Genomic DNA, 18744 nt, shown 5'->3' on the forward strand with positions numbered 1-18744 from the left:
TTTCGAGGTTAAGTGCTTAAACCATAACAAAGACACTTAGAACAGCAGGCACAATAAGCATTCAAATAATAATTCCCAGCTCAGAAGGGTAGAGGCTACACTCACCTCCCACAAGAGTGTAGACTGCAAACCTTCTTCACGTAAGACAACTGTCTTGAAGCCAAGTGCTTCAACCAAAAGTAAGAAGATTAGAATAACATTTACAACTTAATGCGATACCAGACAGTTGACGGTGACATGTCTTTTAATCTACCCACATACATCATGTCATGGTTAGTAGTCCCTGTGTTATCTTGATGAGGAAGCCATGTGGTCTGTTCAGCTGCTGCTGCATGTGACTGGTGAGGTTCATGCAAAAAGAGAACATTATACTATATTACTGTCCTGATAAGTTTGACTACAGTGATATCATACGGTCCTGAGATGTGAATGTGATGACATGTCTTATGATGTGCACCATACGTATGTATTGGAAAACATTAAAGAGAAAAGTTATCAAGTAATGACACACACATTGCAGTTCCTGATTTCACAACCCTTACAAGAGAATACACTAATCATGAGAACTGGCTCTACAAAGAGTTGCATTGGCACCTCCATGCCCAAGATCAGATGCAAGCTACTACCTGTGCATGACCGATGACTGCTGGATGTGCTCCCTTCATGGAAATACCCAGGACCATGACTCCATGGTCTGCCATGTCTGGGTGTGGGCAGCACACTCACAGATGGATCAGAGGATGTACTGCCACTATGGGAGCATTATCGAGCATGGCCACATTGGCTATCAGCAGATGTTGTGGCTGACCTATGCCCATGAGGACTCCATTCCCCTCCCATCAGACGTTCTATCACAGACACTGCTTGTTCCATGACAGACACCCCTCAGCCCATCACAGACACCCCTCATTCCAATGTGTCATTCATCCAATCCAGGGAATCTGTGACATGGTGGAGGAAGTTACATATGTCAGACTGTGCCACATTCACAACTCTGAGCATTTGTTTGGAGCTTCTTTCTGAATGTGCTTGTGCCTCCATGATGGCCCTAAATATACGTTGAGTGACACAACAACAGACACCTGCATCAGGTGGAAGAGGGACAGCACTCCCCCTCCAAGCACCCCCCAGCAACCATTCTGCGTGTCACCTAGCCAACACTTTGGCTATGGCCAGACTCAACAGGCACTGAAGCTACAGTGGCCACACTTCCATGCTCTATGTCCTCTCCCTCCACCTATCCTTTATCTGTGGCCTCAATGGACTGGGTAGGTGTAGATCTACTGGCTTTGTCTGGGGAAAAAGATGGGGAGGCTGGATGTCAACCTCTGTGAGATTCAACCTCTGCACCACCAACTATGTCTCAGTTTTGCCACCATCATCATCAGTGTCGAGACACTGACATCAGGTGGCAGAGGACCCACACTCCCATTGTCATGATCACCTGTGATAAAAAGGAAGAAACACAGGCATACATTAATACCTGCACTACTATAGTGCAATATATGCTAAACAACTAACAGTGATGCCACTATTACAGACAGTACAGCAATACACCCAACAAGTCTAAAATGACACATTATGATATTTCTATAAAATTGATCTGTAGTACTGAAATAACTTTATTTGTCTTACCGTCTGCAGGAGACATACATTGCTGGATCCCTGATGGTCCTGAAGTAAGTTAAGCAAGAGGTAAAGCCAACATCATTGCATTTAACAGTAAGACAGGGGGTACTACATATTTGTTTGTGTCTTTCAGCTTTTCCTGGTTAGGGGTTGCCACAGCAGAACTCTGGTCCGCTAATGATTGACAGTTGATTTTTAAGTACCGGCTTGCCAGGCCTGATGCACAACCTTCAATGAAGGTATGCCCATTCACACATGTCTCCACACAGAAGACGCTCTAGCTGAGAATCGAACCATACTCCTCTCTATCTGCATGAAGTGTAAGTTTAACAAGAACATGGCTGATGACTCCAAACTGAGCTTATCACTGTACCAATCTTCAATCCCCTCTCCAAAAAAGACATGTGACAGAGAGCTAACTTTTATTTCAATTGTTTTACTTATACAACAGTATTGAACTGGTCATATAACAAAGCCTACCTAGAAGCTCTTCTTGGGACTGAGAAGGAGTGGCATCAACATCAATCACATGTTGTGGGCCACTCTATTGTGAGTTGTCTTGTTGTAGAAAATTTGCCAGGAATTCCTCATTGCAGGTGAGAGGTGGTTCTGCAGCAGGCCCACCACTGGTTACTCTCTGGTCTTGGGCAACATCAGCTGCATGCCTCCATGCAGATGTTACCATGTCAGTGGCCCTGTGGTGCACCTGCGCATAAGTACTGCCATGGTCACCCATGGAATTTATGTTTGCAATGATCTGCTGCCATAGTTTCAGCCTCTCTGATATATTGGGATGACCCCTTCCAAGAAGAAAAACCTCATGTTGATGGAGTGCATCAATAATTATTGTATTCTTGGCCTCACTGAAGGGGGAGGGGTATGTGACTCAATGACATTTTTGATTCAAAAAGACAACAGAATGATAATACACATATGTTTCACATAACTACAAAATAAATGTTACCAGATAAAACAATTAAGGTAGGCAGTCAGTAGTACCCACGAGGAAAACATAAAACATTCTACAGATGTGGAATACTAGCAACAGACAGGATGCAAAACAAGGAGAGTAGCAAGAGCAACATATCCATCAATGTGCCATAGCAGTTACTCATCTGTGCTCCCCCCCAAAAGAACAGTCCATAACAGTTTGTGAGTTACTTCTCTTTGCTCCCCTCACCCACAAAACAACAGGCACATGAACCATTTTACTAATAAAACATCTTTGAAATGTTAAACAAACGTGCTTTCGAAGGACCTAGCCCTGAAACATTTGTAAATATGTATCACACAGCTTACTATTTTCATGTATTGTCAACAATCTAACAGTGTAAAAGACTTTGCTTCACATTATTCATTAATATATTCCTGTATATACATTATGCAGGTAACAAAATGAGAACATACCTGCTGGAGTTCAGTACTCCTCTGTAAAGATAGCTTTGGAAATATTTTGCTTTTCAGAACATATAGCAATTATCCTCACCATCAGTTTGGCTAGCTACACATTTGCATTTTTATACTGGAGTAGATTATTAATGAATTGCAGATGTCTAGGCTATGTTTCAGAGATGGTAATTGCAGCATAAGCAGCTGAACTACATCCTAATCAACCAATCTGGTGGAACTATTTAAGAAGTTATAAATCAACCATGTAGACTCTATGCTATTTTTCCTGTAGATTTCAAAAGTAGTGGAGTACAGACACAGAAAGTCTACACAGTCAGAATGTTAGGAGCTGCTGCTTAACTCCATTTGCATGTGCTACAGGCTGCAAGCAATGTTGCTGCTGCTGCTACTGCCAGTAGGCCTAGGCTGAGACAGAGTAGAGTTTTCAGGCCATATTTAACTTCTCACAACATACATGACATGGACATTGTAGAGTGCTACAGGATGGACAGGAACACAATACAGGAACCCTGTGACATCTGCCAGCCTCAACTCAGAGCCACAGCATTTACCTCCCCCATTTATTGGCTGTGTACTGCTTGCACCACATTCAGCCCTGCCCTAACACTGTGGCAACTGCTGCATTTACAAGGTAAGTCCTGAATTTGTACTGTATTGTATATAATATTATGACAAGTTGTGGTATTTCATCATTTGGTATTGTAAGCAACTACAAGATGGGAGATTTGTACAGAAATTAATGTAACATGATACAGCAGAGAGTTATTTGACTTGTATATGTTCATTAGCAAGTAGTAGGCCTTAGGCCTCAAAGTGTCAGACACTGACATCTCCCCAAAGTACTGATGATCTCTGCATGCTGGCAGTTTAGCACCGTATGTTTATAATGGAAAATCATAACAGAGAAAAGTTAGAAAGTAATGAGGCACACAGTTTCTGGCTTCACCACCCTCACAAGATCAAACTGGCAGGATGCAAAACAAGAAGAGTAAAAAGGGCAACATATATTTGTTTGTGCCATAACAGTAATTCAGCCTGGGTCCACCCCCTTGAAAGAACATTATACCCTTGCGTGTTCCATGACATGAACCCACCTTTGTTCCCAACTCCCAAAACAGCAGTTTATGGTTGTTTGTCCCATCCAACCTTCCCTTAATTTGATGGCAACTGCATGTCATCATGTTCCCAGTTTATATCCTCACACATTTTAAGGTAAATGATATAGACTGGCTTACACACTGCACGCCTCTGAGTACTGGTCAGATAACTGATGAATGACCAAGAAACACAGAAAGTAGGACACAGCTGTATATTTGCAAAGAATAATCATAACAGGATGTCTGAACACTAAGTGCAATACATTCACATATATTAAATAGAATACATTTACAAATAGCAGGTCATGCCTTGTTAACACTGTACATTCAGTTGCTCTTGGTTGTGTGAGGAATTATGTCATGTATTTTCAGCAAAACTGCTTGTGGGTCAAAGATGGATAAGTCCCCCTCCTGTTTTCTGATGGTGCATTACAGTGAGAGTTGGGATCCAGACCTATGTAGCCATATGTCATGTGTACTAACATTTTCTACTGTGTATGTCATAGACTGATTTTCTACATTTCAACTAATTCTCCATTTTTATACTATTTTTTTTTTGTTTTTTTTCGGGGGGGGGGGCTGTTTGTATGATGTGCCTCTTAGCACGTATGGTTTTGGCTATGTGCATCTCATTTGTGCATAGAGTGGCAGTGCACAAACCAGGCAAATGGGTCACTCAGATAACAGACAAGACCCAGATAGCCACAAACATACACCACATGCATTCAATTAATACTACTGGCCAAAGCGCAAACACATCTATCTGCATTGCACATTCTCCCACAATGTGTTTGAGTGATGGTGATGATGAGCAACACCTTCAAATATTGCAAAAAAACAGAAAGTACACATTCCCAATAAGAATGATACCTGCAATTGGCAGGAAAACATCATTCTACATTGGTCTTGATCTGCAGGCGTTCCTGGAGAGGTTATGAGATTCTGGGCAGAGAGATGCAATGTTCAGGAGTCCAAAGTGTTTGTTGGACTCCTACTGAGTGAATGAACATGGGCATGGGCTGTTGCAGAGGGACTACTGTAGCTTAGATTACAAGGCAGAGGCATGGAAAAGTCTGACCCAGGTTCTGACCAGTGCTACCTGTATCCCCCACACTGGTGAACAATGTAGGAATTACTACAGAGACCTCAGGATGAGGAAGAAGAATGCTCTCAACTGTTGTATCAAGGAATGTAGGACTGGGGGCACCCCGTAGATGTGTAAGTATCACTTACTGAGACTACTTGTAAGAGTTAAAAGCTGTATGGAGTCAGGATTGGTATGCTTAAGCGTATTCTGTTTTTTTCTGCAGCAGTCACAAACCGAGAACTGAATGTGCAAACACATGCAACTAGACTGGCACAGATGTGAGAAGCATGTGGTCTGTATGCATCAGAACAGTACTGTTAGTTTAGCGTTAAAAGAAAAGATGATTTTATTTGTTTATTATACAGTCAGATCAAATTGAGCATTCATTTCTCAACTGTAATAGGCAAGTATGCATGCATTAGTCTGGAGGCTAAAACAACAGTTCACTATTACACAGTAGTTATAGGTTGTGCCTTGAAAATCCACACTTCACAAATATACAATACTGTCAAGTTTTCATTGATATTGCAATGTAACATCAGAACTCTAAAGCAGTGTCACCACTGGCCTGCTGTAAACTATCAGTATAATTAGAACATGCATATGTGTAATATATACACACATCAATGTTAGCTTGCTGCAATCTGTAGTATATAGTGCATCTGTTAGGAGCTGGGTAGTCTTAACAGTAAATGAGATATTTTTAGGAGTTGTTAGTGTTAGAAGCAAGGGTAACAGAATAGAGTCAAATAATTGTATGAATGCTTTATATGTCACATATAAAGTTACTAATGTTCTCCCTTTTTTCTCTCACCCCAACACTATTCTCTCTTTTTTTTAAATTTGATATTTTTTCCCCACAGCACAGTGGGGTAGGCCAGTCCCATGGGATCTTCCTGCCCCCACTCCACAGGCTACAGCACCACTGCCCAGCACATTTTATTATTTTATTTATTTAACATTTGTTAACCGTTAAAGTCTGACTTAGAACAAGCTAATTTTCAGCAGAGGCCAGCAGGGGGAAACACTCCAGACGCATGTCTTTCTAATGTGGAAGGAAATCAGAGCACCTGGAGAAAACCCACATGAATGCAGGGAGGACATGCAGACTCTGCACAAAAGGCACCCCAGCTGAGAATCGAACTGGAGAACCTCTTGCTGTGAGGTGACAATGTTAACATTTGCACAACTGCACCATACAAATCTGGGTATCAAGCAGTACTGTTTTATAAAACATCTGCTGCATGGCCTGATAGCATCCCCTCTGCTGCCCCATGCACTACCTATATATATTTATATATATATATATATATATATATATATATATATATATATATATATATGTATATATTATTGTGCAATGGTGTGCACAGTGCACCAATGCAAAGCTACGGTAAAAGGCAGCAATATAAGTAGTTATATTTAGAGTATCATACACACTTGCAAAATTACTACTTCCACCATATTCAAACCCAGCAAAATCTGCCTCCAACCACAATGCATTAGCATTTGCTGCTACAGAGTCAGTTAGCTAACAGATGTATTTAATACATTCAGTAGAAACTGACACACTTTAGCAAAGAGTTCCCTTTGTATTCCCCTGTGCTTGCTTTGCATGGCACTAATGTTGTATCTTCCCCATTAAATTTGTATGAAGCAGCATTGCACGATCCCCTGTAATGTTTTATAAAGCATTATTGTGTGAAACCTATTTAGTTTTATACAGCAGTAGTGCATGAAGATGCAGGATGCTGTGCATTCCGCAGTATCGATAAGCAATACTACTACCAAAATAGTTCAGTGTATTAGCTATTGCTGTATTTGACTTGGAACCAGTGCCATTTGCCCCAAAAAGGAACTTATCACTGCATTAAGTGCATTAATTACTGCAGCCAGAGATTCACTTAAGCAGCAGGTGTATACAACAGCAGTTAAGTCTGCCATTGCCTATACAGACTTTAAAATTCACCTGCTTATCAACTGAGTCTGTAGCCCCACCTGTTAATGCAGTGATACATTTATTTTTATGTACAGCTGGTACTGGGTTTTAATCCAGATGTATGTAATAGTTTTAAATAATTTTATGTGTAAATCCAAATTCTGAACTGTGATAGTTGGTATGGAGTCTCTAAAATATGGCTAGATGGTACTGATGTCCAATATAAAATTCACCCCGGGATCACTCCAGAGGCTCTACTTGACAGAGGCACTGGGAACTAAGGTCGGGTGGCACAATGCCAAGGTAATCCTACGGGGTAAGCTTGTAAAGGCTCCAGGGCCATTAGCCTAGCACACCCTATGAACCTATGAACTGTATATAACATTTATAACTGGTTTTGCTGTAGCCGCACATTAGTGCACAATGCACACCATCTCACAATTATGCTTTAAAGAAAAGAAATGGGAAAGACAGGAAAGTGGTGAAATGGGGAGCAAGCAGGGGGAAGAACAAAGTGAAAGGAATGCAAGAATGTGCAGGAAGGATGTAGGAAAGAACCATAGCTATCCATTTCTTCAAGAATAAAACATTAACATATATTCACCAATTTAGCTGAATTTGGACTGTCACCTCCATAGAGATGAGTGACCACAACACAATCTGTCGTATAGGGAATTGGACTGAATCATGTGTGTCATGAAGACAAGTGTGCAAAATGGAGAGCTATGTATGAGACAGACCAAACCATAGCACCACCACTGCCTTACTCTCCTTTACTAACACTATCCTTCAGCATAAAAACAATGGCTATCTCTCCTCTGCTACTTTCCTAGACCTATCTAAAGCATTTGACATGGTCCCACACACACAACTTATCTCTGTCCTCAATAACCTATCCTTCTCACAATCAGTCACCAACTGGTTTCAGAGTTACCTGTCTGACCGTCAGCAATCCGTTGCATGGCAGAATGACATATCTCCCCAACTACCTGACTCCATAGGGGTCCCCCAAGGATCCATCCTTGGACCCCTACTCTTCTCTGTTTACACCAATAATCTAGCATCTGCCACCAAACATGGCACACTCATACAATACGCAGATGACTCGACCATCATCTGCTCAGCCCAGTCCCTACCAAAGCTGTAAAAAGTCACACAGGAAGCCTTTTCCTCTGTTGAAACATGGTTATCCGATGCCCAATTAATACTCAACCCAAACAAAACTAAACTACTCATCTTCCAACCCACCAAACATACTCAAAACAACTCTCACTTTAACATCACAGCAAAAGACAACACCACTATATACCCAACTGAACACAACAAATTGCTAGGAGTGGAAATAGACAATAAACTAAAATTTGACATTCACATATCCATGACCATAAAAAAAGTCCACAAAAAACTAGGAGCGTTATACAGAATAAGCAATTTCTCACCAAAGCAGCAAAGATTTCAGTAGCAAATTCCCACCTTATCTCCACCCTACTTTATGCCTCTCCAATATATACCAACCTAAGGCAATGTGATCTAAACAAGCTAGAGACCTGCTACAACAAAATCGCCAAATTCGCCACAGGGGCATCCTACCGTAGTCACCACTGTCTCTCACTTGCTGAACTGGGCTGGCTTGAACTCCCTCACCTCCTTCAGTGGTATCAACTCTCACTCGCCCACAAACTAGTAAACCATCTACTAAATGTCCCATCCCTCCAGAATCTACTCCAACCCTATCGCACCACCAGACCACTAAGATCCAGCAACAAAAATCACTTGCAGATTACTAAAGCCAATAACTCTGCTGGTGAAGCAGCCATAGCCAAATTATGGAACTCACTCCCACCCACAATTACCTCCGTACCATCATGCACCCACTTCAAAACTTTACTAAAAGCGCACCTAAAAACATGCTGGCTATGCCCTTGCAACTCCCACTCTAATATCATCCACCCCATCCAACCACTACCTTTCTTTCCACTCCACTAACTACCTTGATTATAGCAAGCTCAGGTGCTCATAAGCCTAGTACTTATTATACAGCAGGAACTTCTCATTGTAACATTTGTTAATGTCTGTTATGTACTTCACAGATAAAGATTCTAGTTGTCTACTGATGTACTATGTTCTTCATCTGTAAATATGTTGTAAGTAATTGCTATGTTAAATTGTTAATCGCTATGTAATCCAATGTAACTACTGTCTGTTTATTTTACTGTGGAGCTTTTCTCCCCGGGCCTCCACTGAAAATGGACCTACGTCCAGTCGGACACTCCCGGTCAACAAATTTAAATAAATAAATAAATAAAAATGAGGCAATTTTTTTTTTTATGAGACAGGTGCCCATTTTTTTGAGAGGGAGAGAAATGTTAGGGAAGAGATGTATGAATATCTAAGTGATGTAAGTTGGGTGGGTGAAGAAGCAAATGCAGATAGACAAGACAAACAAGACAAGAGACAGGGATGGTGAAGGACATAAGAGGTAGGTAAACACCATGGTTGGGGAGAGGGTGGAAAATCCAGGTCCTATACACATTGAGGTGGTTGATGGTGAGAATCTAGTCCTCACCCAGTGGACTATCAGCACTGTCACTTCACTGCACCACTCACTGCAGTGCCCCATGTCTATGTCTCCTATGAGTGCTCTGCACAAGGATGGAAAGCAGGCACTCCATCCAGTGTAGACGTGTGCCCACAGTGCAGTGCACAATCCTGTACACCATCCCTGGCAGTTCCTGTCAGGTAATAAAACTCACCACCTCTGCCACTGCTCCTAAAGGGAGCCACAGGCCTATCCTCCAGGGCAGAATTACCTGATGGGCCAAGTAATGCAGGGGCGGCAGAGGGGTTGCTACCAGGTTGTGCACCAAATTTGCTGGGCAGCAGTGCTGTAGCCACTGGAGTGAGGCCAGGTGGATCCCATAGGACAGGCTTTCCCCACAGTCCTGTGGGATAACAAAAAATAAATTAAAAAAGAGAGAGAAAAGGGTTGGGGGTGAGAGAAAAAAAGGGAGAACATTAGTAACTCATATAAAGCATTGATACAATTATTTGACTCTATTATGTTACCTTTACTTTTACCACTACAAATTCCTAATAAGTTCTTCCTCACTTTTAAAACTACCCAGTTCATAACAGAGGCACACTATGATACAGATTGCAGCCAGCAATCCTTGATGTGTGCATGTATTGCACATATGCATGTTCCAATTATACTGATTACATTTTCCTTAGGCCATCTATGCCACCAGTATAGAGCTATGAAGCTACATGCCAATAATGGTGAAAACATAACAGCACTGTATATTTGGGAAGCGTGGTTTTTGCACCCACAGCCGATGACTATTCTCATATACTGTACTGTTATTTTATCCTAAAGACTACTGCATGCATACTTCCCCTTTACAGTTTACAGATGCATGCTCATTGTTATTTGAGAATATGGAACTATTGCTTTGCGTTGCAGACTAAGGCATGCATAGTTTCTTTTACAGTTGAGATATGCATGCTTAATTTGATACAACTGTATTAAATAACAGCTAAGCAGTCCTTACCTTTTGATGCTACTAAATTACTAAACAAATTATTATTATTAATAGTATAATATTTAGACAGTACTGTTCTGATACATACATAGCATATGCTTCTCGCATCCTTACCAACCATGTAGCATGGAACCTGATATTCAAGGAGTGCGCTGCAGCAGCTGTGGCAAAAATAGAACAGAACACCATTATGAATACCAGTCTTGACTATATTCAGCTTTTAACTCTTACAGTTACTCACTGAAACTGATACTTACATATATGTAGGGTGACCCCTGTATGAAATTTCCTGATCCAATGATCAAGGGTATCCCGCTTCCTCCTTTGGAAATCATCAAAGTGATGTCTGCATTGCTCACCAGTGTGGAAGATACCTGTAGTACTGGTTAAAATCCTGGCAATACTATTCCAAGCTTCAGATTTATATTCTGAGCCTGAGTAGTCCTGGTGCAGCAATAGGGGCCATGTCCTTAACTAGGAGTCCAACAAAAATTTTGAACTCCTGGATACCCCACCTCTGCACCCAAAAGTGCACACCCTCACTAGCGACTCCTAACATTCCTGCCATAGCTCAAGCTCAATGTATAATGAGCATTTACCTCCAATTGCATTTTGTATGCTGTTTTCCCACCTACTGCACATCTCATGATGTGCACATTTTGATTTTGCAATATTTGAAATCATTATGCGTCACTTACTATTGTGCAGACACACTGCTGGTCACTATGTTTACACAATGTTAAGTGATGTGCAACAATGGCAAGCACTGCAACATCTGGGTTATTTGGTATACAGGCACTTGTGTAAATGTGCTAGTCAAATGTACCATGTCTATGGTTCTCCTTTACAGCTGTTACCACAAGAAGGCTGAGAAAACAGTTGTGTATGTTGTACTTCATTGCTATAATCTGCAGTCTCACAACAGTAAAACAAAATCTGGCACACCCTGTACTAGAATCCTGGACCATCTGCAGTCCACATCTACACTTAATACCTGCTGCCACAGGACTAGTGACATATACCCTATCTTAGTAGTTATTGTAAGGTTCTTGCTATTAATTGTAGTGCAATGCCACTCACTGTGTTTGTGCGATGCACAATATTATTAATTAAATGCATCCGGTTTTTATTTGTGGCTGTCTAGGTCCTGTCTACAACCTGGGTGGTCCATTCCTCCAGTTTGTGCGCTGCTGCTCTTCATGCGAACCAGGTGAGCACAGCTAAATATGTTTATGTTATGTTTATGTCAGGCGGTGCATCGCACAAACACTGGCCAAAAAAATACATAAATAAATAAAAATATAATAAATAGGAGATGGTCCAGATTTTTACAGACTGCCCAGATGTGTGGTTCACTGGGAAATCACTGAAGACTGAAGTCAGTACATAATGACATACATTTCAGTTTCGTACTTCATATCCTTAACATGCATGCTAACACAAATCTTATCATTCTACCTGCTTTCTACAGTTATCAGACCAATATAGTAAATCTTTCCCTATTTTTGGCATTTTGTTCCTTTATTAGTTTAGTGTTTGTCCGGATTTCTTGCACTGAAAGGTTGGGTGGTATGATCCACATTCTTGAGTCTACAGGTTTCACAGCCAGCAACACTGGTGCAACCAACAAAACCTTGCTTACGCACGCTGCTCATCATTAATATTCATGGTGCAGTGCTGCACGATGAACAGTATCTCATACACGAAAACACTCTGTGTAGGCTGTGCGCAAAACCTACATGGAGTTTATTAAATCCTGCAGAATGTGTATTTTTGTGTGTATGTTGTGCTGTACCTTGATAGTGTCCCTTTGAGAAAGCATTTATGCATAATGTGCTTGAATTCTGCTTTCTAGCACATGCCGTATTGCATTTTCTACACATTTTTTGTTTGTTTTTATTTTATTTTCCATCACCCTGTATACTAGCTTATCTTCTTCCAGCCATTAATCCCACTTTCTGCATTTTTTTGGAGACAGGGAGTCAGTTGCTGGTGTGCTGTAAAACATTCACTGGATAAATTAACTTTGGAACTTCTGTGGAGGGCTAAGGATGGATGATTAGTCCAATGTAAGAGGGTACATATGCGAGAATCTAAACTTTGAGGCTAATGCCATCTTATTGGTGGTGCATTACAATGTTCCAAAAGCTGCAACTCTGGAAATAACATATAAAGTTTTTAACTTGCCTACAACTGTAAGAATCAGATGACTTGCTATACTGTCTAATAGGGTTCACAAGACTGCTATATGTAATTAACATGATGGCAATGTGGTTAGTTTTAACTTTAAGATGTCTGTGGTACTTTTTCTAACCTGTTCAAAAGTTTAAGACAGAACATAGACCAAAGATTTATTACTTTTTTCTTCCAGGTGAATATTCAGATGAATTACTAACATCCGAAATTAAAGTAACAACCACTGACATCTGTAATGAGACGGGAATGTATGCAGGAATACTAACTGAAGATGTAATTTGTGCTGGTGAACAGTTTGTAAAAGATGAAATGTATAAGGTAATTTTAAATGCTGGTATCTAACTTATGTTATGACTGAAATGTGGAAAGACAATGCAAACTATATGCTCATCAAAAATGTTGGTCTTTCCAAATGTCCAAGCTGCTGATCAGCTGTATGTTTTTTGCAAACGAAATACAAAGACACAAGTTTTATTTTTTGTGTGCAAATGGCACATTATGTTCTTCATTAGAATACTGTTAAAGTATTCTTTACATTAGGGACTTTCTCCACAAAGGTTCTGTCCACCTAGCCAGCCTAGGAAAGCTTAGAATCCTTCCCCTAAAAAACCTACATCTACCCTATGCACACACTGGTATAACAGGAGCATACATCTACATCATATTCAGAACCTTCTTGCTGTGTTTGTATAAGCAGACATCTATCAGCATCATGAACAGTTTGCCATTTCATTGTTTTCACCCTCCAAAGCTGAGGATGGTAAGTACCCCAATGGAGATTCTTTCTTCTTTTTGTATAGAATCTGTTTCTTTTCCCACATCCATCCATCCACAACCCCTTTTCCCATTTTTGCACATGGTGTTGGGCTGTCACTTTAACAGTTAGAGTTAAAATTCACACCATTGAGTGGCTAGCCCTGCCACAGTTGTTCATCCATAGCACACACTCACAGCTATGGCCAGTTTAGAGTGTCCAGTCCACCTACTGCAGGTCTTTGGAATGTGAGAGGAAATCAGAGCATCCAGGGGAAACACAGGGAGGACATGCGGAGTCCACACAGAAGGTACATCAGCTGACAATTGAGACAGAGAACTTCTTGCTATAAGGTGACAATGCTAATTACTGCACCACCATGCTGCCTTTTCTTTCTTTTCCCACATGTCTGTCTTAAAATAGAGGGTGTGTAACTGTGGTAGAGAAATTACTTATCATGACAACTGTGGTAGAGAAATTACTTATCGTGACAACCACTCTACGTCTGTTTTGTCTAGGGTATAACATGACACAAAATCCTATAAAATCTGTCAGGGGGTTGTTCCTAAAACATAAAGAAGCTTCCTTATACCCTACAACCATTATCTGGAGAACAAGCAGTCATCTGTCTCTTGGCTGTTTTATTATCTCTTTCAGCTTTGGTGCTCAACCATTCAGCTAAAAAGAAGCTTAGGGATAAGTTCCCAAAACAAAAGAGAATGATTCGGATAGGACATCCACTTCCTCTACAAAACTGAAAATGGCAGATCACTGTTAGGCACTTTTGCAGGCTCACGGACCATATGTCAGCTTCACCCAGGCTCTTTAGTATTACCCTTTTGGAGGTCATAATGACCAGGAAAATGCATGTTCTTGACCACTAACTGTCCTTTTGTAATTTCCTCTATCAGCTCTCAGATTATGATTCCCCTTCACCCTCGAGTCATTATTTCAGAAGGTGAAGAGGGTGTACACCAGATACTTGTGAGGGAAGAGATTGACAGTTGTGTATTAGGTCTGCCCATAAGCACAGAAGCCTCAGACAGATGTCACATGGAAAAGGTAGCAGAAAATAAAACAAAACATTTATCTTCTATTCCCAGCAAATTGTCTTTTCAAAAACCTGTTACTCAGACTTTTCAAGAGGACTTGTTTACTTTGGCTTAGAGATTGTTAAAAGCTATACAAGCCTTAGAGCTGTGACAAACTAGTTTTTCTCTTCCATCCAAAAGAAAAAGGGAAGCTTATGAAGAAGATCATTCTGATTTAGAAGGTTTGGATTGTGTCTCAAATTTCCTCACCCACAGAATATGAGTCAGATGTGGAAGACACTCTTTACTCTGATTATTCAAATGACGGAATTTATTTGTTGGTAGGGAGACCATTTCTAAGATGAACGAATGTTTCAAACCTGTGACCATTCCCTCTGTGTTTGGAGCCCTGGAACATGCCTTTTTAGCAGCCTGTCTTACCTCTGATTCTCAATCTCCATCTTAAAAATTTAGTAGCAGATTGTGCAGGGTACATGATTCAAACAAATTAAAAAAAAACTGTTGCTGTCCCTGCAGTTATTGCTATGGACTTACAGAAGGGATCAAAACTAGTTCTTACTCATAACTCTCTTCTGAATGATAAACAGAGCAGAGCCATAGACAAATATCGTAAAAAAAAGTTTATGCATCTACAAATATGCCTTTTAGGACTATTAACAGTCAGATTAATAGCAGTAATTTTCTTTTTGCCCTGTTGGACAATATAGGTCAGAAAGTAAAATTCCTAACTAAGAAATGAGAACAAATCTTTTAGAAATGCTTCAGTCTGCCTCACAAGTCACTAAATATTCCATAAAATGCAGATATGATGCCATTATGCAACTTCTAGATCTGATGCTACTTGCTCTGTTATCCAAAGGCATGCTTTGCTAGGGTTCCATCCGTTAACTGAAGATGTTAAGGGCCAGTTGTTGTATGCCCCTGTGTATAAAGACTTGTTTGAGGGTCCATCTGCCAAAGTCTTTAAGAAAACTGAGGAGAGAGTTAATGTAATGCAAGGGCTAAAACAACTCTTTCTTTCTACAACACCTATATTTGACAGAAATTACCCTTTAAAACCAGCTTCTTTGTTTAGATGGCAATCCACATCCAAACAACAACATAAATCAGGCAAAACCCAATTTAATAAAAAAATGGAAAGGTAACTAGGAAACCAAGCAGCCTGGGTTCCAGGCTTCCAACAGAATCAGCCCTGACTATCTGTGTTCTGCTTCCCTTCCTCTTCCCCAGTCAGCCTTTTTCCCCTTTCTCCTAGAATTGTTAGCAGACTTTCTGATTGCCTCCCATTATAGTAAACACTCACTCCAGACTCTTGAAGTTTAAGCATTATAATAGTAGATTAAGCTTCAGTAAAATTCCAAACCAACCCTCTCAGGCATTCCTCATCTTCTAAAAGACTGGTAGTACCTTATGCCAGCCATTGTTTCAAACTTTTTTCTATCAGAATTCAAAAGAATTGCTACCACCTTGATTGAGGACATTGATTTTATTCAAGAAAAAAGCAGATTGGAAGACTTTTCTAGACCACTTCAGACTCAACAACTTTTTTGAGAGTTTCATATGTCAGAATACTTACCCTTCAGACTCACTCTTCTCTTTACTCTAGCAAAACAAGGAGTCACTGATACATCCTAATTTACAGACTCTAAAGCTAACAGTTTGGATGATACAATTTTAATTCCTTTCAGACACTTGTTCTCCTAGAATGTTATGTCATATTTTAGAGACACTAGAAAACCTAACATCAGAAAGTCTTATATTTCAAAGTGGAAATGACTTTCTGCCTGGCGTCAAAATAGAGGATGGGGCGCCATCAACAATAGCAGCAGCACCACTGGTCCTTCAGTATCAATGTCAGTTGCTTTAGTCTGGCTTACCCTACACTTCTATCAACGTACAGCTTTCAGCTATTTCTAATCATTTGCCACTACATCCTGTTTTATCTAACTCTAATCAGATCAAAATCTTTCTCAAGGATGTTCATCACATTAAACCTCAAAGAACAAGACTGACCACTCATTGGGATTTAAATTAGGTATTTGAAAAGCTGACTGTTCCTCCTTTTGAGTCCAGTGCTAATTCTTCTTTGAAAGTTTTAACCTGGAAAGCTACCTTGTCAGTAGCCTTAATCACAGCAAGATAAATTTCTGAGTTTCATACACTACCTTTTTCATTTTCCATGTTAGAGTAAGTCTTTGAACAGTCCTTTCTTTCATGCCAAATTTGGTTTTTGAATTTACTTTTAATCAGTTTGTTTGTCTATCTGCTTTATTTCCAAACTTTCAGAACAAGGAAGAAATACTTATTCATTCCTAAGATATGGGCAACTCAGATTTATTTAGAGAAAACAAAATATCTGAGAAAATCTGACCAATTGTTTCTGTCTTTTCCAAGTAAGAAACTGGGCCTTCTAATGTCTATATGAACGATTTCCAGATGAAATTGTAGTGCACTTTTCTTCTGTTATACAAATTAAGGCAAACAGATCCCAGACATAGTGAAAGCCCAATCTACCATAGCAGTAGCTACTTTAAGGGATTTTACTCAAGGGGTAGACATTAAAAATATTCTTGAAACAGGCCCTCAATCCATACTTTCATTAAGCTTTACAATTTGGATGTTCAGTATAGAACATGAAGTAGATATCTTAAGGTTGTTTTTCATGATATCCTAAACTTGGAGGGAGACCCCCATTCCTCTACACAGTCGGACTAATCCATGATGAAGAATATAGTACAATTGAGTAAATAATTAAACATAATGCTTGATGTTCAGATAGATCACTGTTGTACTACCATACCATCCCTTTATCCCCTCTAGGGGTGTCCTCTTCAAGTTTTGCTTTTCAGGTGGCATAGAGTATTCCCTAATTTCTTTCCTTCCTCCCCTAAAAACATCCTGTATTCTCAAATTAAACACCTATTGTTAACATATCAGGGTTCAGACACATTACTGAACATATGAAGTTAGTCATTGTCTAAATATTTATCAGGGCAGGATAGCTCTGTGTTTGGTGCGGACATATATTCCAGCATACTGGTTCATGCCTAGTGTAGAAATACTGGCATGGCTGGCCAGGCAGATGGGACCTTTGTAGCAAAAGTTCCCAATGTAAAGAATACTGCAACCGTAATCTAGTTGAACATCTTGGATTATGGTAAGTTAACTACACAGCTGTTCTTTCTTTGTCATTGCTGATGCACATCACATGGTGACATAGCTCTCACATCCTTTCTTTTCCCAACTGTGGAACTGCCTGTCACAGCATGAAACAAATAGCCAAAATGTAGAACTCAAACAAATGACTTCATTGTTGAAGCTCGCAGCATGATTATTAATTTTTTTTTATAAATATAGTTTTTTTGATGAATTAATGTGATTTAGTATTATTCACTATTAATATTTTTTGAACAATGTTGTTTATCTTTTCGGCTTTTCCCGGTTAGGGGTCACCACAGTGGAACTCTGGTCCGCTTATGATTGGCAGTTGATTTTTATGGTGCCGAGTTGCCAGCCCAACACCCAGCCTTCAGTGAAGGCACACCCATTTATGCATGTCTTTCGGATGCCACTCGACCATGGAGAGGACATGCAGACTCCACACAGAAGGCACTCTAGTGGAGAATCAAACAGGAGAACCTCTTGCTGTGAAGTAACAACACTACCACTGTACCACCGCGGATTATTTTTTGAACAATGTAAATACTTTATTGTAACATTTTTCAGGTTAACATATTATGCAGTCCCCATGTAAGGCATACTTGTTATTTCAGCACTGACAGCTGACCCAATCATTTTGAAATTATATATTTATTCAATACTAAAAAAACAACCTCATGTCAGGCAATCAGTGGTTACATTTAATTATCCATAACTTGCCATTGCTAAGCATTAAATCCAAATATTATAAAAAAAAAACAGTCAATTACACAACTTAAGTATTTACAGCCTAACTTGAGATCAGGTATTATTCAGTGACCATGTTATCTGATTTTCACTTTACTACAGTCTTAACAGCATGGACAGTGATGTTTTGCC

At 40.0% G+C, this 18744-nt stretch overlaps 1 protein-coding gene across 2 annotated transcripts in view; it reads left to right on the forward strand.

Moving 5' to 3' along the window:
- The window catches only part of LOC122816486 (transmembrane protease serine 12-like), a 621927-nt gene that overhangs the window by 437153 nt on the left and 166030 nt on the right, over positions 1-18744 (forward strand). For both annotated transcript variants that reach the window (XM_044089311.1, XM_044089312.1), the window contains exon 5: positions 13076-13218. In XM_044089311.1, coding sequence (XP_043945246.1) covers positions 13076-13218 — 143 coding nt within the window. The remainder of the gene's footprint in view (positions 1-13075; positions 13219-18744) is intronic.

Source organism: Protopterus annectens, chromosome 12.part0 (assembly GCF_019279795.1).
Source record: "Protopterus annectens isolate FY-2018-M chromosome 12.part0, PAN1.0, whole genome shotgun sequence".
Lineage (NCBI taxonomy): Eukaryota > Metazoa > Chordata > Ceratodontiformes > Protopteridae > Protopterus > Protopterus annectens.